Source organism: Colletes gigas, unplaced genomic scaffold, assembly GCF_013123115.1.
Source record: "Colletes gigas isolate AHSC1104 unplaced genomic scaffold, ASM1312311v1 Colletes_gigas_Sc00010, whole genome shotgun sequence".
In the NCBI taxonomy this organism is placed as follows: Eukaryota; Metazoa; Arthropoda; class Insecta; order Hymenoptera; family Colletidae; genus Colletes; species Colletes gigas.
Genome location: NW_025106639.1, coordinates 2,028,059 through 2,052,546, shown reverse-complemented (window position 1 = coordinate 2,052,546; position 24,488 = coordinate 2,028,059). Strand labels below are relative to the sequence as shown.

The window sequence follows — 24,488 nt, the reverse complement described above, 5'->3', positions numbered from 1 at the left end:
ATACTCCATTTCGATTCAACAGTGCTATCTATTCACGAAATACTACGGCGTCTGAGCTGGAGTTCTAAAAGCCAAAAGGGCGACTTTAGGGAGAGGTACATACATACGTCGAAATAATAAATAAAAGAATTCTATGTGCTGGGACAGGGATCTTCAACTCACGTTCCTCTATTCAAACTTTCATCAATTTTATTATTATATCATTAAACTCAATCTCCATCAACACGTATCAGTTTAACAAATGCTCTTTTTTTAACTAAAAAAAAAACTAATAAAATTGTAATATTCAGAGCAACGAACAAAATAGAGAAAATCAATTTCGCTTGTGATTTTTTCTACGACGATAATGTACTTCAAGTACGACTGTTTGAGAACAGGATACTTTTACTTTTAGGTTCCAAAACGCATCTCGAGGTTGTTTCGATCGTCGACACTTGATAAAATTATTCAAGTAGCTCGTAGATTCATCTGTTGAAAATCTCTGACGAATCTAGCCGTGACTACTGATTCAAAAAGTTCAAACGCTGATTGGACAGGACACGCTGTCAAGACGTTTGACGAGGGCACCGACCAAAGGGGCGCACATGTAGATCGAAACCAGACTCTACGATAATAAACTATAAATACTATTTTTATAAAGAAGCGCGTTACAGTCGGCGTTCTGGCTGAAACAGAATTTACTACGACCGGAGAAGCTTCTTGTTTCATTGATAAAAGTCACCCCTGACGAAGTATTACGCGACAAATGTTCCCACGCTACTAATTTACGACGCATAAATTAAATTTTTTAAAGGCTACAATTATTGCAGAAAAATGTTAAATACTACAATTTTTAAAAACAACATTAAAAACAATTTAAATATTTAAAATAAATGTTTTTAATATTTGTATTTTTAGATTTTCAGATCCTTTTCAATTCTTTAAATTTTATATTCCACGATGAAATTCCTAATGGTAGAAAAATTTTATCATACACGTTTTCGTATTTCCGGTTTGTCCTTACCGTCTTTTTACCAACGATAAAAAAGCAAGCTAAGGAAATACTGTTATCGTACTTAAACCTACAGACTTTTATATTTGTCCATTATCCAAATTTTATCGTTTCTACTGGGATAAGGATTTTCTTCGACGATGTTTTACGGAATATGAAGCTAGTTCAAATTTCTTGTCAAAGATTACCATTACTATTGTCAATAAGTAATCACAAAAATCAAAGGAATTTTAAGATCTCATACCACAAAACATTATTATATTCTTCGTTATAGAATTCGTTGAAATTGTTTAATATTCATAAGTACGTGGCTTGAAAATTCAATTTCGATCGTTTTATTTCTTAATATTTCACTCTTGCTATTGATGAAGTTATTTAAAACTGAATCGAATGGAGTGATAAATTCTGATTGCCCGGATTATTAATTTTTCAATTTTATTTATTTCTCTAATATATAATTCTCTATCGTCGCATAAACGTAACTACTTATTAAATACAATTAAAAACTTTTGGTTTAATAATAGCGTTGTTCCATTTTTTGCCCGTGCAAGAGCGCATATTCGATAATGGCCACCGCTAACAATATCAATACGTCGATTATAACTAAAATATCGATCTATAAATATCTATAATCATTTTCCATTACGGAATTCTTTTTTATATATTTCCAACGCCTCCCTGAATCTCTTCGATTGTTAACTCCAGATTTTCTTCACCTTCAAAAACCGCATATCATATCAAATTTTCAACATACATTACACTTCCCTCTGAAATTCTCCCATACTGAACACAAAACGTATGCACGTGCGTGCAGTTGTTCATACGGGTATATATATGTATTAAAAATATATGAAATTCATATTACAAAAGTTTTTATTTAAACGTAAACCTTCGTAAACACGTAAACACGTTTATTATTTATTATTAAAAGAACATGTATAAAAAAAAATGCAGTTTGGCGAAAAGACATATTGTATATTTACAGGCTATTGAAATTAGAAAATTCTATCTACCTTGCGTTAACTATTGCACAGTGTCTCGTATATATTATTTATAAATGAAACGTAAATATACCGTATAAGTACAGAAACTTATTTTGTAACGATCGAATCTATTGTGCGTGAAATGTCGATGTGGATGTCTTAACTCTGCGTTACAACTAGTTCAGTCATTTCTTTTTTCTCGAGTAATATTCGGCTTTTGCAGTGCTAAGTTGCAATGAAAATGATTCAGTTGCTATTTATTAATTTCCGAATCGTCGACTAGTGATCAAACTGTACTGTCAAGAACTTAAACGCCCGCTTGAAATAAATAATAATCATTAATAAAATAACGTTAGTAATCGTTGGAATTTTAATTGGTCGGTTCACCGATTTAATCGAACGAAACGCTAATAAATAATCGCTGACACTGAAAGCGATTACTAGTATCGAATTATTTAAAAGTTCGACAAATTTTTAATAACGCGCTGTCTATTGAATCAAGCGACGCCGAGGACGCGGGATGGAATGGCATTTATGCTCTTATCAATTCGTTTTAAACACACATCTCTGACTCATCCGATCAATGATACTCTCTGCAAATTTCTCCTTGCCTTTTCGTGAGTGGTTCTCAAAGTAAGCATCGTTGTCGCAAATTTATTTCATGTCATGGCATAAAAAATATAAATACAAGTATGGCGATGTTAAAAAAAAATCTTGCATAGTTTTGGATCATTTTCACGCTGTGATAAATTCGGAAAAGAGAATTAAAAAATACGATCCGTTAAACTTTCGAAAATTTTTGTATAAATATATATATATTTGTTGTAGACATACGCTGTATGTCTCTAACGATTAAATGGCCCCTTCGTTTGCAATTATGGCACTGGAAAAATAACTCCAAATTCGAAGCTAAATTCGCGATACGTTTGTAGGGTATTGCTCTCGTTTAAAAATTTATTTTATTCGTCTATACCCTACGTTTCATCTTCTCCGTAATTTTTATGGCGATATTCATACTTTCTCTTTAAAAAAAAAACTGTTTAACGAAGCACCGACCTCGTTGATATTTTCAAAGGCGTTCGAGACCGACGCTTTGCGAAAGATTCGGATCCAAAGAGTATAAAAAATGTTACTTGTTAAAACAAAAGAATACGAAGGTTCGAAAAGAACATTCGTCGAACTTCGATTTCGTAAAGAGCAATCGAAAGTTTCGATCAACGTTTCATCATTGCGTGCTCTCAAGATGTGCACTGCCTGTACTGCTGAGCCTTCTGCTCGATCTCCTTGAGATGCTTCTCCATCTCGTCGGTCAACGTGTCGACCTCGATCATCAGATCGCTCAGCATCTTCTCGTTGTCCCTGTACACGCTCTCCATGCCGTCTAGATCCTTCAGCTTCGTCGACGTGTCGGCCGTGAGCTTGGAGGCCCTCTGGAGGAACTCCTTCGCCCTCAATATATTACCCTTGCTCTTGTTCACTCTCAGATCCAGCGACTCGTCCACCCGTTTGTAATCCTCCCCGAGTTTCCTCGTCTTTACGTCGACGGCCTCTGCCTCCTCGCCCACGTTTCTAGCCTGATCACCGATCACCTGAGTGAGCGTGTAGTTGTTCTTCACGGACTGCGTCTGCAGCTGCCTCAAACGGGTCTCCAAACCATCGACAGTCTGCGTGGTGCTATTAGCTTGCATCTGCGCGCCTTTGGTCACCTCAGAGATCTCCTCCAGGTCCTTCTCCGACCTCTTCACGTCGCGTTCCGCCTGATTGATCGCCGCCTGCGCCAAACCCTGAGCTTTCTCAGCCTCGTTCAGTAACACCACCACCTTGTTGGCCAGAGTCTGTTTCTCGATGGCGTCCTTCTTGGCCTCGTTCGCCTCCTCCTGCAGATTCGTAGCCAGAATAAGATCGTCCCTGGTGTCAGCGAGGATCTTCTCCGAATCGGTCAGAGAGCCCACGATGCTCTTTATGCGGCTCGCCAGGTCCTTGATCTCGTCGGGCTTCAGCTGAATGTTCTTGGTCAGCACCTCGTTCGCCAGGTCTCTGATCATCGCTGGCGTCGGTTGATCTTCCTCCAGCAAGTCTCGTATCCGTTTGTTCACGTCGGAGAGGTCCGTCGTCACCCTGTCGGACAGATTGCGCGTGTTCCTGGCGAAGTTGAAGGCGTTCTGGGCGTTCGACCTAGCCGTCATCGCGTCTCGCTTCACTTGAATCATCTGAAGAAGAAAAGGACAGTAACAAGGATTTAGTTCTCAATTTTGTGATGTAACTGGGTTAACCAATGCATTAGTAAATTGGTAAATTTAACCCTTAAGTGGATTCTCAATCTCAACTGAATTATTTTATTTAATGTTGATTTTTACCAAATTGATAAATGGAAATCAATTTTCCTCCTTTCCTTTATTTTACATATATTATACAATATTAGTTTAAACTTGTGAAGGATCCCAGTTGCCCCAATAATCCACTTAAGGGTTCATCAATAGAATCCCCACAGACTTTCTGATAAAGATAGACCTAACAGAAGCTTTGAGAAAATAAAAAGAAGCATTCAACCTGCCCCCTAACAGACCTGTATACTAATAGTAATTTCTTTTTAGATGTTCGTTCTAGATCAACCTCTTCTCTTGAAAAGTATTGATAGTTTAAATCCGTAACTTCTAAAGAAGTCCAAGAACGTACGTTACGCAACAGCTGTTCAGCCTCTTCCTTGTGAGTCTTGATCTTATCCGCCTGTTTCTTGGCCACGTCCAAAGCTTGGCTGGCCTTCGTGAGAGCGCCATCGTTACAGGACCATCCTCCGCAGAAACCGCAATCCGCTCCGCCGCAGACGCTGCTACAGTCCGTGACATTGTCCCCGCACATATCGAGATTCAAGACCGGCATAATCTCGTCGAACGTCTTCAGTTTCCGGGCGATCGCGTCCAGGGACTCTTTGTTCATTTCCCCTGCGTTCTTCACGGAGTCGAGGTTCTTGGAGAGCAGAGTCTCCGTGTGCTTGCTGAACCTCTCCGCGTCCGCTAGCACGTTCCCGGTGTCGTTCGCCATTTTCTCCGCCTGCCTCGACTGCTCCGCCATTTGTTGCGTAACGTTCAGAGCGCCTTGCACGTTACCCTCCTGCAGCCTGGTCGCGTTTTCTTTGAGATCGGCGGCGGTCTGGTGCAGATTGTTCGTCCTGTTCTTGAGATTCTTCAGCGCCGCGTCGCCTAGGTTCACTCTCTGGCTGACGTTCTCCAGAAGACTGTTCGCTTCTTCCAGTTTCTTGCCAGACTTCGAGACGTTCTTGTTCAACTCTATGGTCAGGTCGTTCAGCTCGTCCAGATCCTGGCTCCTGATGGAGGCGTTGCTGATTAACGCCCTCACCTGAACCAAAGACTCCTCCATGTCGTCGAATTCCTCGCTGTAGACGCCAGTGGTCCCCACCTTCTGGATCCTGGATGCCTCCTCGATCACGAGGTCCGTCTTGTTCTTCAGCTCCGTCAGCGTGATGTCCCAATTGTCGAAACACTCGCCGCAGGGTATGCACTGGGGCGCGTTCCCGTAAAAACCTCGATAACACTTGTCGCATTTCTCGCCCCCGATTCCTGTTCTGCAAACGCACATCCCGGATTCCCTGTCGCATTGCTGGCTCGACGAGCCGGACAGATCGCAGTCGCAAGCGTAACATTCGACGTTCGGGTTGCCCCAGTAGTTCGTCTGGCATTCCTTGCACTGCCTTCCGCCGAAACCGGATCTGCACTCGCAGGTGCCGTCGAAAGGATTGCATCTAATCAAAAAAAGAACGTTGTCAGAGCTCGTAAACAAATTTCTGGTGGCTGTTGAGATTAAAACGCAAACCTATCGGAGACGCTTCCAACGGCGTCGCACTCGCAAGGGTCGCAACCTTGGCCACTGGCGATCCTCCAATGGTTTTCCTCGCAGGAATCGCACAGTTGACCGATAACGTGGGGCAGACAAGGACACTGGCCGGTTCGGTGGTTGCAAGGACCACCAGCGTTGCTGTCGGTCCCCAAAGGATCACAACCGCATACTTGGCAATCCTGTTCGAGCGCATTGCCGTAGAAGCCGGCCTTGCAAATCTGACAATTCGCTCCGTCTGTGTTGTGCAGACATTGCAAGCAACGACCAGTGTTGGGATCGCAGTTCCCAGGTCGACGGAGGTCCGTATTGTTGTTGCAATTGCAGGGTTCGCAGCTGCCGCCGGGAACCTCGGGATTCCCGAAGTAGTTCTCCGCGCAGGCTTCGCAACGGGGGCCGGTGTAACCGTCGTAACACTCGCAGATCACGTCGTGGGTCATCGAGTCCAGGGAACAACTCTCGGCGTAAGAATGGCCGGAATCCAAGGTTCCTGAGTTAGAACATATTTTAAATTAAATAATTGGCCTCTAGAATCTCCCGTTAAAATTTGTCCCATTTACCTGGACAAGGACAGGCTCTGCAAGGTATGTCCACTCCGAGTCTAGGATCGCCATAGTACGTGTCGATACATCGATCGCAGTTGTGGCCGGTCGTATAATCACGACAGTTGATGCACGCTCCGGTTTTCGAGTCGCAGCTTTCGGCGTGGCCGTTGCACTCGCACCGTTGGCAATGTGGGAAATTCCAGAATCCAGGCTCGCATTGTCCGCAAGTTCTACCGTAGGTATTCGGTCGACACTTGCACCGACCGGTCTCCACGTCGCAAAAATTGTCCAGAGCTCCTACGCCATCGCAGTCGCACGAAATGCAACCTTCCGGATCGAAACCGTAAGTTCCCGGCGCGCAGCGATCGCATCGCCTGCCTACGACGTTCGGTTTGCAGGGACACGTGCCCCCATAGTTCTCGCAAAGCAAACTGTGAGATCCGGTTTCGTTGCACTCGCAAGCTGAAATCGAGAATCACGACGTATTTTTACCACCTTCTAACTGAAATCATTAACACGTCTAAAGAAGATAGCAACGGTTGCTTACAATGGGCGCCGTCGTACACGAAATAACCAATGCTATTCTGGTACTTTTTGCAGACCTCGGGAACGTTGGTCCACACGGTAGCGATGTCGTTGAAGAATTCACTGCAGTGATACGCTTCGTATTCTTGACGACGGAGTTCACCGATACCGGATGACTTGAAGAATGGTATGTCGTCTATTCTCGGTCTTAAAACGATCTAAACCATCGACAGAAAAATTAAATGTATAAAATTATATCAAACTGTTCGTTGTTGATTCGCTATAAAATGTAATTTGTATCGAGTAAATGAGTGTTTGGGGTGTCCTTGCTCGATCGAGCGCTTGCGAGAGAAATGGTCCCTCTGGCGGCGAGTACGGGAGGCAATGGACCCCTCAAGTGTTACGTACGATTCAATAAAAATGATCAGAATGTTTCTTACGGAGTCGACTAAAATGGAAGCCGAAGGTGTCTCCGTGTGGCCTTGGAATTTACGGAATTGCAACAGGAGATTGTATCGTTTCCCTTCTTCTAAGCATATGGAGGGTTCCGCGACGACGCTCCTGGATCGTACTGGTAACTGTGCCCACAACGTGTCGTCATCCGGTCTCCAGTCGCCGCAAGGACCGCTAGGATCCACTGGATCGTTCCTCTCGATGAATATTTGAACGTTTTCCCAGACCCCAGGCTGAACGGGCTCGTAACGTATGATCACATCGTAAAACAAAGTTTTACGTATATCGTCGATCGTGAAATTCAGCATCGAATCCTCCAACGCCTTCATGAATCCTGTTCCGGTCCAAGTACTGTTTCTGCCATCGCGGTATGGTTCTCTGATCACCACTTGGCAGTTCTGTCAAAGTAGCAAATACATAAATATATAAACAATTGTGCAAGCTATGCACTTATAAAAAATGGTATACTAATCTCTTCCATTTTCATCGAAAACTAAGAAATAAATGAATATATTTTAAATAAAAAACTGATTACGTCTGTAGCCCTCGATAACTCGCCCTCGTAGATCAGGAAGTCCAGAGACCCGGTGTAGTAACTCTGCTCAGGTTGATTGCAGGTTCTGCCGCTGATGTGGGGCCTGCAGCGACATTGGCCGGATATGACGTCGCAAGAATTCTCGTAAGAGCCGCCTGGATCGCAGTCGCACGGCTTGCAACCGTCTGGATCCTCCGACAAGCCCCAATATTCCGGAATACATTGGTTGCAGTCGCGAGCAGTAACAAAACGTTTGCAGGTGCACTCGCCAGTGACCATGTTGCATCCGCGATTGTCGATGGTGCCCAAGATATTGCAGGTACAAGCTAAGTAGAAAATAATCTCTTGCTGTATATTTTTCTAACTGATTTTGCAATAAACTTTCACACGGAACGCACAAACCTTGACAACCCTCCGGATTTTCTGGGTCGAAGTTCCAGTAGCCATTTTTGCAACGATCGCAGCGACGACCTTCCACGTTCGTTTTGCAGTGGCAACGACCAGACTCGTCTCCGCTGAGGGGATCGGTTCTGGAGTCGCAGATCCCGTCGTCCAACGAGCCAGAGAGATCACAATCGCAGGCTACGAAGCAAAATAGTAAGTAAAGTTAATATTAAACATATAGTACTCTAAACAAAGGAAAATGATATATGGGATCCTAGAACTCACACAGACAAGCCTCGGGGTGCGATATGTCCTTCGTGACGTCGTGATAATAAAACGGTTTGCATTGTTCGCAGTTCTGACCGCGAGTATTGTGACGACAGTCGTCGCAGACTCCGCCCGAGACTCTTCCTGATCTCTCGTAAACGGTTTCGTCGAAGTGACACGAGGTGGAATGATTATTGCAATTGCACGGCCTGCAAGCGTTCGTCTGTTTGCCAACGGCTGGCTTCCACGGTAGATCGTTATAGAAATCCTGACATTTCTCACAGTTGAGCCCCGTGGTGTTGTGGGTGCACTCGCACCTACCATGCACCATGTCCTCCTCGTTCTGGACACCAGGTAAAGGAAGACACCTGGACGCGTGGCCATAACAAGAGCACGATCCACGAATAACCATGTTCGAAATAGCATAATAGTATTTCTCGCGAATTTCCGCTCGATCGTCAAGGAGATCGTCGCCCAAAGTGTGCAATCTGGTCATGTTGATACGAAGATTCGTCATTTTCAACAGGTTTTGTACTTCCTTTGAATAGGGATTATCGATCTCCAAGTTTCGAGGCAGCACTCTGAAAATACGAAATTAAATTATGAGTTTGCATACAGTATCAATTAACTCGCTGGCGTTGACGTTGTGGGGTCCATCGCCTCGCGTAATTTCCGCCAGAGGGACAGTTCTTCTCGCAAGCGCTCGATCGACCCTCGATTCGTATATATACGCTCTTCGACCGTCTTCTCTCCTTTTTCATCTTTCATCGACGGAACCCCATAACGTTATCAACGTCCACGCGCTTGGGTTATCCGCTGTTTATGTTAGATGTTTTGCTTACCTAAAGATAACGTCACCTTCTGACGATGGCGCCACGGCAGAGTATCGCGTTTCGCAGATAACTTCGGTGAGTCTCTGGGGTGGATTGATGGAGACGCCAGGGAAGTACTGGTCGCAATTATGGGCGAAGTATCGATACACTTTCCAGGTCTTTCCGAAATCGTAGGATCTCTCGATCAGCATCGCCGCGGGTCGGAACGTTTTGAAACGGATGATGATGTGAGTGAAGTGAAACTCCGCCTCGAGATTGAAACGTATCGAGACGTTCTCGACGCCATTTTCCGCTTGCCACCAGCCCCTAAAAATAAAATAAATTGAACCACCATTTATTTAAATACAGATTGAAATTTGGTAGCAATTAAAAATTGTTGATTTCTTTCTTACGTGCTGCCGATGTTCTCGATGTTGTGTCGTTGTTTCGGTAACGATGCATCGCAGAAGAAGCACTTCTTTCGATCTTTCAGATGCGAAACGATGCAGTATCTTTCGGGACCGTGAAGACCGCAAGTGGACGACGCTTCCAATCGATGTTTACGACCGATCAACAGGTTTCCCGTCGCGGGGTAACAGGAACTCTGCTCGCAGGGATGCTTCTTCTTCGCGTGCGAGCCTAGGAACAACGAAGACAGTCAGAGAAGTCGCGGTACTCGAGGAAAAGGATCGAGTTAGCTACGATATTTGGTTATCTCCGATCCCTTCAGCCAGTTCGAGTAACGTTACATCACCAGCTACGGAGGCAACATTTGTTATTCACACCGGTAAACAACGGTTAACAGAACTCCCAGAGACCGTGTGTTAGTCGTCCACGCGACACCACCTCAACCAAAATTACACAAGGCAAGGGAAACGAATATCGCGTGTCTCGAATCGTCTTTGACCGTTTCGCCGCGTTATTGTATTAAAAAGAGATCTTTGTTAACAATTATTATTCGAATTAATGGAAGTATAATCGTTACTACACACTTTGTACAAAGTCTTCGTCGTAACCACGATTTTTTAACACTTTGATGGGTAATTTTATCGCTGAGAAAATCGCCGTAAATATCATTAGATAGCTTTCTATAAAAATTACAAATATAGAGATGTAAGTGTACAAGATAAAACTAGAACCTGCACAAAAAAATAAGTTGAATAAATGGCGACTGGAACAGTGAAGTCACGTACACGTGACAGCGGCCGTCAAAGTGTTGGGCATCGTTCAATCAACAAGTGTAATATTAAAGATTGACATATCATGTATTTCATCAATGTTTGCACTTTGTTCTTATTGTTAAAAGTCTGTCAAAAAATCGTGGCGACCATTGAAAAGAAACAGTCACAAAATTATTGACACGTATGGCTGTTGCTGAAAATTTGGTGACACGCTGTCTACCATTCTTCGCGTAAAATAACGCGCGTAGCAGAAACAAAGGAAGATTAATTTTTGTATGCAACGTTATCATGCTGGTTTTAATTGTTCTGTGGAACCAGCGAGAATGCTACCTCTTGGACTAGGAACAGTCTGCCTTGGCCAATTATGGCGCTCTGCCGCCACCTCCGTGGGTGACATATCTCCTCTCTGGACCGATCCTATAACACCCCGTTTTTATCGCGGATGCTTAATCTAGTTCTACGTATTCTTACGTCGATGTTTCAAAAGAAATTGTACCAGAATCTGTTCTCTCAAGGTTTCACACAGGCATAAATATTTTCAGTCTTTTAATTCACTTTCATTTTACTAGAACCTAGATTTCATTTTACCTGGATACATGAGAGAATAAGCTTAAAAATTTGAAAACAATTGGTGCAATCTCGGAGTAATTATAAAGCATAATTTTCATCACTGAAAACTTGTTTTATTCAAACGTACATTGTTTCGTAATACAATTGATATTAAATGTCTTGGTAACGTTGATTCTTTAAATGTATATTTATAGGGTAAAATATTAATGACTGAATCACGTGTTTTCTCTTTTTCTTTTTTAAATAAAGAAATACAACTCACCTCTGACAGGAATTCTTTGTCTGGGATATTGCAGATCCGCAGCATCTAAGGAGAAAAGTAATGTCGTTAGCAGTGGACGAATTCCTGTTTTTTTTTCATCTGGCTTGAAACCGTTTTGGAAACTTAAAAGGGAACTGGATAGTATGATTTCTCGGAGAAAATTTTAAACGAATTTAGAATGTGTAGTTATCAAGTAGCGTTCTACTACCGGTAGAGTTTATCGCAAGGGACAACCGGATGTTTATGATGTAGCGTCTCTGGAAATTATTACAACAAATGAAAACCCTTGAATCGAAGAAAAACTAGCAAAAAGCCTCATTTTGTTAATTTACAATTGCTCATAATTCATCTTTATTACTTTATTATTCTTTGATCATTTATCAATATTATAAAATAATAAATTACCAACCTAAGTGTTTTTTTTATAGACACTCATACATCTTTTAATAAACTTTTGTAATCTTAGTTAATTCATGAATTTTTAATATGCCATTTAATGTCTTCCAGTCTCCATGCTTTAGATTTTTAGATCGAAGTGTATTCGAGCTCTGATTCACCATACAATAAGCCATTCGTCGACTGTTCATTTTTGTTTAAGTAAGAAATTTCACCGCGATTTATTAGTGAGTTTCGAATATGCCATTTAATATCTTCTGGTATTCGTGTTTTAGATTTCTAGGGCGCTTAGATTTTGGAGACCGAAATAAACTTGAGAAGTTCCGAAGAAAGGCGGGTCGAGGGGTCGAATCGCTATCTAATCGTAATGGATAAAGTGTCTTCTCGTAAGAGGAATGAATGGAAAGCCCGTTGTGATCATGAATAGACGAATTCCAACCATGTATTTCGTTCTGAAAGCCGTTCACAATCGACGGAACCATTAACCAGGAAATTTCGTTTTCCTTTCAAAAAGAATTCCAGACGATCTGTGGCCGCGTGAAATTAATTTCCAATGCAAACATTTTCGTTACGATCCATTTATAGTTAATCTTATCTGCAAGTTCTTTCTCGTGTACAACAAAATTTTATTAACATCGTATAGATATACGTGATGTAATATTTTCGATAAACAAAAGGAAAGGATCGCGCGTTGCTGAATATCACTTACTTGAAACAATAGTTAATACGAATAACAATACTGCAAGGATCGCCTGATAAGAATTTATTTGAGCCATTTTTTCTCCTTCCCTCGTTTAAACTTTGTCGACCGAGCCTAAGCCATGTGCATTATGTTCCATCTGAAAGCAAAAAAAAAAATGACAACAAAAACAACGTCATGCTAATTTATATTCGCGTAATTTTTTTTAACGATAGCTCAACAAACTCTATATAGTCGAAAGATAAACCTAACGCCAGGAAAGATTAGAAGTCCCTTTCCTTTCAATTCTGCTATATTTTTACTTTGCGTATATCGTATTTGTGTCATAGCCATAAAAGCAACCTAATCGTCTACCGACGCGATTGTTCGTTTCCTGGGCCCATCTGAATGAAGTCTCGAGTTTACGACTTCACTGGAAACTAAAGACCCTTCGATTCACACTCGAATTATCAATTATTTCGCTACGCCGTTAATAATTATTGTAATATTGGTGCTCGAAACATAAACTGGTGTCAAATACTCTGATCTAACAAAAAATAAATGCATCGCTGATTAAGAAACGCAATGGACGAGGACGTTCGAGATAAATATAAATAAAAACACGCTCTTTCATTTCGATCACTCCATTTTCGCGTTCAATAAAATTCATCAACTAACCAACTCTAATTTCACAAATATTTATCGTCTACGGTTCAACGACCGTGCAAAACCGGTGCTATTCGCGTATTCGGAGCGTTAGATATTTATCAATAGCTAAATCTTCGTTTTAAACAAATATTTGCGAGAAACTTCTGGAAAGCATAAATCTAATCGATAAAACTACCTAGAATGAATTTGTAATTATAGTTTTCGTTGATCTGAGTAAGCATGCCTTTTATTAAAGTTGAAAACATCTACTTGAATATAACTAAAAAGTATTTTGTCGTGATATCATTAGTTATATCTTTATTCCTCGTCGTAGAGGATTATTACGATAGAAAACCTTGATAAAGACATGCTTGTTTAGACTAACGAGGAACTCAATAAACAAACAATTGCTGGAATGTAAATATGTTTCTATAGAACGTGTTAAGATGAAAGAAACCCTCCGTTGTATAGGAATACTTCGTTTAATGGTACCTGTCTATAAACAAGTTAAACAAATTCGCGCTATCTTGAATGCTAGATAATCAAATATTTGTTGTACTTTATCTTTTCAGCGCACACAAACTCGTATTTTCATGATCTGCTCGTATATTTGTATATTTCTTTCTAAACAACAAAATAATGCTTTCTCTCAACCGCCATAACATAACTCAATAACTTGATAATAAGTTTAGCTTTATATTCTAAGACCGGAATTTCTTGCCGAAAAATGGTATTTCCGCTTGTGGGGCATGTGTTATATGTACGTGTTTATTTATACTAGATTTGAATACAAATACTTTCAACTTCTATTAAACTCACGAAGATAAAAGTAAAAGTTCAATTCAATGATATGGACCATTTTTCATTGTCTAATTTATAGGCTTTCTCTTTACAAAATTCTCATTTTTTATTTTAATTCATATACGTAAACTATATTTTAAATTCTAATTCCTGTTGAACGAAGAGCGCGTAAAAAGTTTTTTTATTTTTAATTCGTTGCAATAATGCACCAGATAAAAGAGTCCATCTCGGCGAATACCATATTAAATCAGCCTTCGATCGCGAAGTTCTGCGTCTGAACGTCAAACATCGTGCAAACAAACGCACCGAGGAACGTACATACAAAGAATACTAATAACAGCTCCCAAGAATCGTCTTACCTAACTCGGTGTATCTCCCAGTGCCAGAGTGTCTAGTTTTCACGAACGCTTCTGGCTCCGGAATCCGTCAGATCTCGACGATCCACCACGACGGGGCGATCGACACTCGAAAAAACTGATCGATCGAACGATCCTACGGGCACGATCGATCCCCGCGGACAACGATACACCGAAGCCGATCACTGGATCAAGAATGAACGAGAGCAACGCCGTGGACGCCTGGTGACGCGTCTCTCGCACCGTTTCTCTGTTAAGGAGAACCTCCGACAGCCACCAGTGCCGTACGTAGAATGAGGCTCCTTTCTCGATTGTCGGGACGAGGGTGGTGATACAGGTCGGGGGGAAAGGGCGGGTGGCCCCAGAGAAAGAATGACAGACGCTGAGAGAGAGCGAGTGGGGGAACGATGCGGGGGCGTTACGCAGAAAAAAGGTTTTCGGTGGATTAGCCCCTTACAATTTCGTTGTTATACATGCCCGTTCCTTTTTCGTTATTGTTAACTTACAGGCCTCCTCTGGAACAACAATTAATATTATTGTTACTTCTTTTGTTAGTTAATCGTCTATAACTATACAGTAAATGAATAAATCATTTTATAATATCTTTTTAACATGTATACATGTACATAATAAATTTTCTTCTTTTTTAATTTTACTCGTGGGTGAACGTTTGGAACATTATAGGAACATACATTGGTCTTGATTGTTCTGTAATTTCTACATATTTGTTTTTTTAACCGTTGCATGAATTAAACGTGTAAGTTTACGAAAGTGTAAGCAGAGATGTAATTAGCACGGAGTCTGACGTATCGTATTACGGGCGCAGTACAATAAACCACTGTTCGCAAATGTTATACTTCGCGCACTCTCTTTTATACGGCTCCGATCGTCTTCGCGTACTGATACTGAAATATTTACTATCGTGCTGAAAAAAAAAATACTTCAAAGCCAAAGAACAGAACCGAATTGAAATAATTCTCTTCTGAAGAAATATTCTGTATAAGTAATTATTATAGTATAAATTATGAAACTTATATTAATGAAATACAGTTGCATTAATAAAATGTCGTGTAACAAGCATACAGGAGGATGAGGATCTATCAAAATTAAATTAATTATAATCGATGTGTAACAATAAGAATTGTTTATAATGTGAAGAATATTTAGAAATTAAAGAATCTTCCATGTGACGTTAACAAGCCGTGCCAACGTACCATAATGTCCCTTGCGTCAACCGGTCGGCTGCTGTTCACACGTGCAGCACACTTGTATTCGTTTTCCTTCGGTTCTCTGCAGAATGGTTTATGGTAGGCATGCCAAACCATTGAGACCGGCCAGTACCTCTGTCGTTAACTATAATCGTAGGTCCTTCTATGGTGGCAATTCAACGCCATCGCTCGGGAAAGTGTCTTTGCCTTTTAAATCTGAAAATATGTTGCTCGAATACTAAAATCTTTCATTACTTTCTTCATTATTACCACACGTTCTAAATAAGAAATTGAAATTCATGAAATTTTCATCATTTCGATCAGTAAACCGAAATATTTAGTTTTTATTTAAATGTCTTAGATTTTTAAATATTTTCCATCTGCTCTTTCGTTCTATAAATATTTTGTACAATAACGAAACAAAGAGAACACAGTACAGTGCCCTTAAAAACGAACAGGCGGTATTGAATTAGATCACGTACGCGCGAAATGTGACGAGCGAATGTGATCATCGAAGAGGAAGGAAGAGAAGCGTGGGCGGCGTTATCACTAGAACGTATCCCGGTTATGATAGTAAAGTACCATCGCCTTTCCTCTTTTGCAGGTCTACATTTTTCTTCTCCTCTTTCAATCGACAAGACAACATAGCACCGTCGATTAACGCCATTAGAATCTCATTAAATAACTCGTACATTTAAGAACCAATTTCTTTGACTTGTTAAATGGTCAAAATAATCGTCTTCCCACTCGTCTAGAGTAGATACATTGAAACAATTTTTACTATGATTATTTTTATTTCAATATTACCATACAAAGAAAAAAACAATTTTTGGTCATATGTTGGTCTTGTATACAATATAATGCTGCTGCAGAGGTACAGTAAGAAATATTATGTGTTATTACAATTATACATTAGATTTACTAAGTAAATCTATATAAGATTCTGTTATTAAATCTTCACTTTTTATATTAAACTTAGCCATTAAATCTTGAGCAATCTTCTCTCCAATTTTCAAATCCTGTTCATTTGTTAAAACTACCTGAAATAATAATACTAATAATACATCCCTATCGAATAGTCAATGTTTAAATTATCATATTTTAATTCATTCTAGGTACTGAGAAAGTTCTGTAACATGTTCAGTGATGGTTTTGTTGCTCTACTACAAACCTCTAACTCCATAAAATTTCCTAATCCTTCAACTTCATCAATATGAACACGAGTTTGATCAATCATATATAATTTCCTAGTCTTTTTTACAGTGCCTATGATACCATTTGATTTAGTTAAAATGTTTTTCAGGTTAACACAGGTATCAGCATGATACTTTTGAACATGATTCAAAAGTACCTTTTCATAAGTGCAAAGTTTTGGACCCAATTGATTGCATCTTACATAATAAAGTAATTCCCCTGAACCATCCTATATGAAAAAAAGACAGTTCTTGTATTATATGTCCAATCATATCTCAATTAGTAACTAATAACTGTTATTGAGCTATCACATTCTAATAGAGTATTAATCAAACACAAACACTGCTTAAAACCTCTTATACATAAGTTTAGTTTACCCACACATCTATTTAATTACCTTCACAATTAACAAGCAATATACACAATTTATATACCTATTCTTTAATAAAGACAACAAACCTCCTTTAAAATACGTCATAGATACAGAAAACAGAAAAATATATTAGATGAGACTGAAGTAACTAATAAATAGAAAATTCATTTAATTAGTCGCCTTTAACCAGTTAACTGTGATTGACGAGTATACTCGTCATGGAGAAGTGGCACGATTTTGTGTATTGACGAGTATACTCGTCATGCCTATAAAGTAGTTACCATTGACTATTTAAATTGTAATTTTTGAGAAAAACAAAACATATTCTTAAATTTCAAGATGTTTAGAATATTTTGAGGCCATGGCGGAATAAAACAAGCAAATAAAAAATATAAATAATTTGAGATGAACTTATGCATCCCCGTATGCACCGGCTGAAACAGCTTACCAGTTCGCATAACGAATTTATTTATGTGCAATGATAACGTTTTTTAGATGTTAGCCTAAAAGGGGCAAAGGCAAAAGTCAGAAAGTTGATTTATAATAGGGTTCCTTCAGGTATGGTCAGTCATGGGACAAATGCGTGACACCGACCAGGCGCTGAGCCTATTGATACCTACTGGCCCGAAGATATCTAGCTATCGAGTGGGTTTTTATTGCGTGTTTAGTTTAATATGTATGTAATATATGTGTATGTTAAACAAATAAGTAAATATTACTAATAAAATTGTCAATTTTATAAAATAAACCCATCCTTTTGATCCAATATCTTACCAGCGCAACTTACTCTGTGATTGACGAGTATACTCGTCATGGCTCGATTCTGGCGACACAAAACGGTGCGCGCTCTCAAACGAGCGTGCCACAGTTAACTGGTTAAATAATGGATTATTATTTAAAAGTGACATTATTATTTTATCAGAATTAAATTGTACGAAGTTGAAGAAAATTACTAATAATACTTTGAAATTAAAACAACTTTTACCTCGAATATGCGTAATTTTAATCTTCCTTCTTCTACTTTAAAAAATATATCATGTTGTTTTATAATAATGCTATCTGCATTAGTTAATTGTTTTACTTGAGAAACTAAAAGCTCTGGATCATCAATTTTTGCTTTTATCTCAATATTCCGCATGATTAAATTTTGATCTTAAGACGAAGCTTCCTAAAAATAACAACGAAGGAAAGACTAAAATAACTATACAGTACAGGTTAGGATTTTAGGTGTTGCGGTCGCCGCCTGGCGCCGTGTAGCAGAAGCTCTGGGGGGCGCGAGGTTTAAATCAGATTACACGAATGTAATAGGAAAGGGAGACAAAGTGGAGTCCGCGCCAATTCTACGGTTTAAAAGTGGTTAGAGATTCTTTTAATGACTTCACTTCGGGTCATAGATTAGCCAATAATTTATTGGAGACGGATGTTTGGATAGTCGTGAGCTCCCCTTTGATCCCTTCTCCTAGGTGTGTAATTCCAGGACTTGGGCCGTGCGCTATCGATTGCCGGAAACTGGCTGCGTGCAAAAGCCGATAACGGCCACGTGCCGCAGAGGACCGTTCTCGAGGGATGGGGGGTGTGCCGAGGAACGCGCGTGCGAGAGTTTTGCGCCCGGCCCGAATAAAAGAAAAGACGATCGGGAGGGGCCTACGTGTGGGCTGGGCCTCGACCGGCCGGCAGAGCGACACTTGAATCCGGAGATCGAAAGTGAACGGACGTAGCATTGTAACTTAAGCGAGATCGTACTTGTATTTTTTGAGTTAGTTAATTGAGTTGATTAAAGAGAGAAGCATTTTGAATTAAGAGAGCGGAAGTGTACGAACGGGTTATAATAATTCCTGTGAAATCTTGGTTGTTTTGTTTTATATTCCTTTATTGAGTTAATTAAAGTTCTATTTACGTGTGTTAAAATCGTTTTATCCATTTATTATTTTCCTTATCTAGCGATCTCCGTTTGAAACTCCCGCGTCCAAGGAGCAGAGTGCCTTAGCACTCCACGGGCAGCGTTCCCCGCCGAATTCCCTACGAAGTTTCGGAAATACGCCGCCGGACGCGCAACATAGGAACGCATTTTCGACCATTCTAAATTACACATTAGGAAATTCCTATTAGAAATTTGTTTCTGTCCCTAGTATTCCTTCTCACTCCTGCACTTCGAAGGAGAGAAGCAAGGAAGAAACGTGCGTTCCTAATGAACTTTAATTGTATTCATAATTAACGGTAATTTATTATAATTTTGTAAAAAATATGTGATATATGATGCCATCATATACATATGTCCAACAATGACATAGATAAAAACTAGCATTCAATCGAAATTCTTCATTAGGAGACTAAAAGTCTGTTAGAAGAGTCACACTACAATCAAACATTTATAGTTTCGCTCCTGCAGTTTATGTGCAAATAATTTGTTGCATTGATCTGAAGAATATAACTTTTGCTGTGTAGGAGTAACTAGTGTTGCGTTCTAATCTGCGGTCTAGGGGGATAAAGAGGTGGGTTGGTGCCCGTGGAGCGCTGAACCGCTTTGCTCAAACCGCTCTGCTAACTTCAACTTTAGAAAATAAACCAAGTATTTCTAAGGAATACCTTCTTTTCTCTCTCGACCCTCGACTTTCCCTGCTTGATCGCCCACGTTGAATCTTATACAATAGCGATGTACATTATAAGACGCTGGTTCGTTTGAATCTCGTTCTGAATTTTAACGGAGTTACATGATCGCGCACTTGATAGTCATTAATTAAGTTCCCATTAATTCCCGTCGCGGCGCTATATGTACTAAGCCTAGATCACGCGACAGCGTAACAGTAGTATCTAGTTGGAAACTCGAATATAACATAGAATCTTTTTGAAAGCTATTGTTGGTAGTTCTTGTGTATATGAAAGATATGCCATGTGGTTAAATTGAGATAGGTTAATTACTTTAAAAATATTCTTAATATACCATGTCATTCTTTATTCGAAACCATCAGAATACTGGAGGGAATCAAAGAAAGGTATTTTATGTAATTACACTTCTTTATAAATTCATAAGGAAGCTTATACTTGTGTTCGTGTGTACAGTCTATGTTATATGAAGTCATACAATTTCAAAGAATTGCTAAATATATCTATGAAATACTACTTGTAATAAGTATTTGTGTTAATTCTTTAGTTTAATGGCCATGCCAGTACATTAAAAAGGAAGAAGAAAAGTGGAAAGAAATCTGTAGCTAATGATAATGAAAGTATTGCTAGTACAGATGAAGAATTTGCAGAAGAAAATCAGAGGTGATGTGTTGTTAAAAACAAATTAAATATTTAGTATTCATTTTAAGATATTAATTGTTATTATGATTTACAGAAATAATTCTCAAGAATATGAAAGTGAAGAAGAAGAAGAAACTGCCCAGGAAAAGCGTGTAAGGCTTGCAAAGAAGTATCTTCAGCAAATTGAGGAAGAAGGTAAACTTTTAGTAAGGTATTTCTTCATATCTTAGATATATTTGGTAGCATTCTAACTTTATTTTTGTATACTATAGAGAAAGACAGAGCAGAATTTGAAGAGGGTGCGGTATCAAAGAGGTTACGTGAAGAATATTTAGAAGAAAAAGGACGGTTACGAAAAACTGTAGCATCAAAATACACAGGCCACAGTGAACCAATTACATTGCAATGCAAAGAACATAGAGATTCTGTTACCTGTTTATGTCTTTCTAGTAATGGAAAGTTCTTGTACTCTGGATCAAAGGATGGCAGCTTAGTAAAATGTAAGTAATTTTTAATTACTTTACCGAAATATAAAATTTTAATTTCGGGAATTAAACAATTTCCAAGATATTAATAAAGAATTGTTGGAGATTATTTATGCCGCCACCTAAACATATATAAACGCATATAAACATTTTCGTTGTTTCTTTTTCCACTAGCGACATACAATGTTTCAGAGACATCATAATTTAAATTATGTCGGTTGGAAAATGTTAGTTTGCAATATATTATTCTAATCTAACCGTAATATGTACAGTATCGCACTCGTTCCGAACCGGAAGCGACTTCCCACTCGATGACGAAATAAAAATAACTAACTCTAACCTAGTGTCTCGCAAATTGTTAAAATCCCGAAGCTAGTTTCATATTTCGCAATAATTCCCCCTCGTTCGAAAGAACAGTCCGAATTTTAATTTATCTTGTACTATACATTAGGGTCGTTAAAAGAAAAAACCAAATTAAAATCTATTAAGGGAAAAAGAAAAATCCAAGATGGCGTGAAATGCGTACAGTGCTTGGCTGTTAGCACAGATGGTAAATTTTTGGTAAGACTATGAAGGAATATTCATTTGTAATATATTTAAGTCCATAAATATATTTGAACATCAACTTCCATATTTAAAGGTAGTAGGAGATAGTGGTTGTAAAGATATTAGAGTATATTGTGCTAATACTTTGAATCATATAAAGAATTTACAAGGTCATAGAGGTAGCGTGACTGGATTAGTTTTTCGTAAAGACACGCATACATTGTATTCCGCTTCCGAAGACAGAAGCGTAAAAGTATGGAATTTAGATGATATGGCGTACGTTGAATCCTTGTAAGTGTACTTTCTCGTCAAATTTGATTCAGAGAAAGTGATTGGAAAGGTGCTATTATTTCGTCGCTTTGTTAGATTTGGCCATCAGAATGGAATCACATCGATCGATGCATTAGCGCGAGAACGTGCTATTACGAGTGGCGGTTTCGATGGGACAGTTCGAGTTTGGAAAATAGTCGAAGAGTCACAACTTATATTTAACGGGCATGGCGGTAGCATAGATACCGTGAGGCTCATAAACGAGGAAAACTTTCTCAGCTGTGGAGACGATGGGCAATTATGTGTGTGGAGTTCTTTAAAGAAAAAACCTTTGTGCTCGATACAGGACACGCACGGTAGAGATGAAACTAACAATCAACCTATGTGGATTTCCAGTATAGCCACATTACTGAATACAGATCTAGTCGCGTCAGGTACTAAATATGCATTTCTGATGCTACAGGATTTACTTGCATTGCAAGCAGTTATAATTATAACATTAATTGCAGGATCACGAAATGGCGTTATCAGATTATGGCAATGTATTGACTCCTTTAGGTCGTTGAGTCCACTGTTCGAAATTCGATTAACAGGCTTTGTAAATGCACTATGTTTCACTCCAGATGGAACTGAGCTGATTGCTGGGGTTGGTCAAGAGCACAGGCTCGGGAGATGGTGGCGTATACCGAAAGCGAAAAATAGTATTGTTATAATACCACTAGTTCAAACGAAAAATAAATAATTTAATAAAAAACAGAGCGACTCAATTGTATATTGTTAAGTTAAATTGTTATGCAGAGGGTATATAATTTTTGATACGTTTAATATAGATGTACTTTTTTATGTAAAAGGAATCTCGTAATCTGTTGTTACTATTACGTCCCCTCGAGTACTGCCCGAATCTTCGATGCTCCGTGGTGATTATTTTTTTCCTATAAAACCGCATCACGTACGAATGCATTCGATTCGTTGGCGTTCTAATGAAATAAAACAAATATTGGTCCACAGTACAAGTATTTATTTATTCTGTACAAAAGTTGAGTTATAAAATATTATGTCCCCATTTTAGGTCTTGTTCTTAGTCTTGTATACCATGCCGTCTTGAGTTCGTTCGTATAATAACAATTATCGCCGCAGAGGACATTAGCGCTTACGAGAAAGAAGCGGTTCGGCCTTTGATTGATTCGCGCTACTGGCATTAAAGCAGAGAAAACACGAGCATCGATAGATCGACAGATTTCTCCCTCATTCCTGCATAAACGCGCGTGTCCTCGCGTGAACCTCGGGCTCACCGTGTACATTATAAATCAAATCGACTTTTAATTCGCATATTTATTCACGTCAACAAAGGGTACAGCGAGTGTACGCTACTTCGTGTGCATTCTTGTAATAAGTTTTCAAACGAGTGCGACAATATGTAGGCCTTTCGATACGGCTTTCTCCGTTTCACGTGCTTCAGTTTCATTATTTTTTTTCTTCTTTTTTAAATTTGTTTACCTATCTTTAGATCTTAGGACCGCGAGTTTATTTTATTTTCCGCAGATGAGTGAGACAACATTGCTTTTTGCCCAATTAGTTTCTTCTTCGTCTTTAGAAGAAGTCTTTATGTACCTTACTCCGATACGTCTTGCCTAAAATGGTTTACCTTTTGTCTCGTTTTCTCGCATTTTGTTCCAAGTAATACGGGCGCGATTTGTACGCTTCAAATCGGGTATCGCTTTCTTTCACTCAACACTTTCTTTCGTTCCATATTTTTTTTTTTTTCACCCCGCGAATTCATCCAATTCTCTCGCAAATCAATTGAACTTACTAATCAAATCGTTGCTTCGAATTAAAATCTAACGATAAATCATTTTTTCCCCCGAATTGATCGAACTCGTATCGATCCTTGGTTTCAAGCGTTGGCGAAGAAAATGGCTCCGATAAACGCTAATTCTCGAAACTTAATCCTAACTTTGTAACATATATCTTGCTTGTCGTTGCGTTTTCGATCAGAAGTGCCGTTTGAAGAAACAAAATACATCTCCGTGTATTTCTTTGGCAGTGAAGTGCAATATGCGTGTAAGACAAGACTTATCGAAGTGATCGCGACGTAAAAAGGCTAATGGCGAAGGATAAAAAGGTAAAAGATTAGGCAACGTTGGTAATTGTATTTCATTTTAGGCCTGCTACAGAAACTCGATAATAAAATTGAAACTTATCCGCTCAAACCTATCGAGAACGTATTGTCTACATATTTAAAAGACCAAACGACATGGCGGGGAGAGCTACACAGTGGGCTTGAGCGGACAAACAAGTTTGTTCATGTTTTAGAATGAATCGATGGGCAAATGAAATCTAAGAAATGAAAGATATAAGTCCTGTCTTACGTAACAACGGGTTTTCACCAAGATAATCACAACGAAGGGTCGCAAACCGTTGTCAGATGCGAGTCGTTTTGGGTAAGTCGAGAGATTCGTTGTCTGCGAAGCATACACGGCTAAAAACCTTAGGCGAATGAATGGAGGCTTAATTAATCAGATCGAATCGATTGAAACAAGTGGCATGGCCGCGTGCCCGTTACGAACGTCGGGGCAACGCGTCCCGAAACACAATCATCTTCCTTCTCGGCATCGCGAATCGTGAGATTTCGTATACTACACGCCGCCGAAATTTTCCTAATATGTATACGCTATGTACATTCGATCCCATAAAGCACACGACATCTGATACAGTCGACGAAACGTTTATTAACAATTACCGCTCGGTACCACTCTTTTCCTGACGCGATACCCAAACAATATATTCAATGATTCCACGGTATAAAAATGTATCGTTGATATGTACTGGATACACGTAAAGCAATTGGAACGTTCGACCAATACTGATTGCGCCAAAATCAAATGGAAATTATCCAACTGTTGTCAAATCGAAGATGGATAGATTT

The 24,488-nt window shown here is 39.5% G+C and overlaps 3 protein-coding genes across 4 annotated transcripts; 1 reads left to right on the top strand and 2 right to left on the bottom strand.

Moving 5' to 3' along the window:
• Positions 1-1,409: 1,409 nt before the first annotated feature.
• Positions 1,410-14,508, bottom strand: LOC122397829 (laminin subunit beta-1). The gene is made up of 15 exons (XM_043397261.1): positions 14,244-14,508; positions 12,466-12,595; positions 11,361-11,405; positions 10,859-10,945; positions 9,761-9,986; positions 9,378-9,674; positions 8,554-9,116; positions 8,287-8,466; positions 7,885-8,210; positions 7,337-7,747; positions 6,919-7,114; positions 6,387-6,833; positions 5,806-6,316; positions 4,651-5,734; positions 1,410-4,184 (listed from the first exon to the last, which is right to left on the bottom strand). The coding sequence occupies exons 2-15, from the start codon at positions 12,530-12,532 to the stop codon at positions 3,213-3,215; spliced, it is 5,412 nt and encodes a 1,803-aa protein (XP_043253196.1). The 5' UTR covers positions 12,533-12,595; positions 14,244-14,508; the 3' UTR covers positions 1,410-3,212.
• A 1,777-nt stretch (positions 14,509-16,285) lies between these two features.
• LOC122397787 lies at positions 16,286-18,216 on the bottom strand. Of its 2 annotated transcripts, XM_043397187.1 has the most exons (4): positions 18,001-18,118; positions 17,803-17,887; positions 16,620-16,871; positions 16,286-16,488 (listed from the first exon to the last, which is right to left on the bottom strand). In XM_043397187.1, exons 2-4 carry the CDS (start codon positions 17,827-17,829, stop codon positions 16,354-16,356), a joined length of 414 nt encoding a protein of 137 aa, XP_043253122.1. In that variant the 5' UTR covers positions 17,830-17,887; positions 18,001-18,118; the 3' UTR covers positions 16,286-16,353. The 2 variants fall into 2 exon arrangements, with proteins under 2 accessions (XP_043253122.1, XP_043253121.1); XM_043397186.1 differs by lacking the exon at positions 17,803-17,887 and having other exon boundaries at positions 18,001-18,216.
• A 1,656-nt stretch (positions 18,217-19,872) lies between these two features.
• LOC122397773 (U3 small nucleolar RNA-interacting protein 2) lies at positions 19,873-22,548 on the top strand. The gene is made up of 8 exons (XM_043397165.1): positions 19,873-20,008; positions 20,167-20,282; positions 20,356-20,456; positions 20,534-20,761; positions 21,198-21,307; positions 21,387-21,583; positions 21,659-21,996; positions 22,072-22,548. Exons 1-8 carry the CDS (start codon positions 19,958-19,960, stop codon positions 22,302-22,304), a joined length of 1,374 nt encoding a protein of 457 aa, XP_043253100.1. The 5' UTR covers positions 19,873-19,957; the 3' UTR covers positions 22,305-22,548.
• The last annotated feature ends 1,940 nt before the right edge of the window (positions 22,549-24,488 follow it).

Coding starts and splice junctions, on each gene's coding strand:
- LOC122397829 (XM_043397261.1), bottom strand. CDS start 12,532: ATGGCTCAAATAAATTCTTATCAGGCGATCCTTGCAGTATTGTTATTC. Junction 11,406..12,465: donor CGTATTAACTATTGTTTCAA/GTAAGTGATATT, acceptor TTTTCTCCTTAG/ATGCTGCGGATCTGCAATAT. Junction 7,748..7,884: donor AGTTATCGAGGGCTACAGAC/GTAATCAGTTTT, acceptor CTACTTTGACAG/AACTGCCAAGTGGTGATCAG.
- LOC122397787 (XM_043397186.1), bottom strand. CDS start 18,153: ATGCGGAATATTGAGATAAAAGCAAAAATTGATGATCCAGAGCTTTTA. Junction 16,872..18,000: donor TAAAATTACGCATATTCGAG/GTAAAAGTTGTT, acceptor TTTTTCATATAG/GATGGTTCAGGGGAATTACT. Junction 16,489..16,619: donor GAAATTTTATGGAGTTAGAG/GTTTGTAGTAGA, acceptor TTATTATTTCAG/GTAGTTTTAACAAATGAACA.
- LOC122397773 (XM_043397165.1), top strand. CDS start 19,958: ATGTCATTCTTTATTCGAAACCATCAGAATACTGGAGGGAATCAAAGA. Junction 20,283..20,355: donor TTTGCAGAAGAAAATCAGAG/GTGATGTGTTGT, acceptor TATGATTTACAG/AAATAATTCTCAAGAATATG. Junction 20,457..20,533: donor TCAGCAAATTGAGGAAGAAG/GTAAACTTTTAG, acceptor TGTATACTATAG/AGAAAGACAGAGCAGAATTT.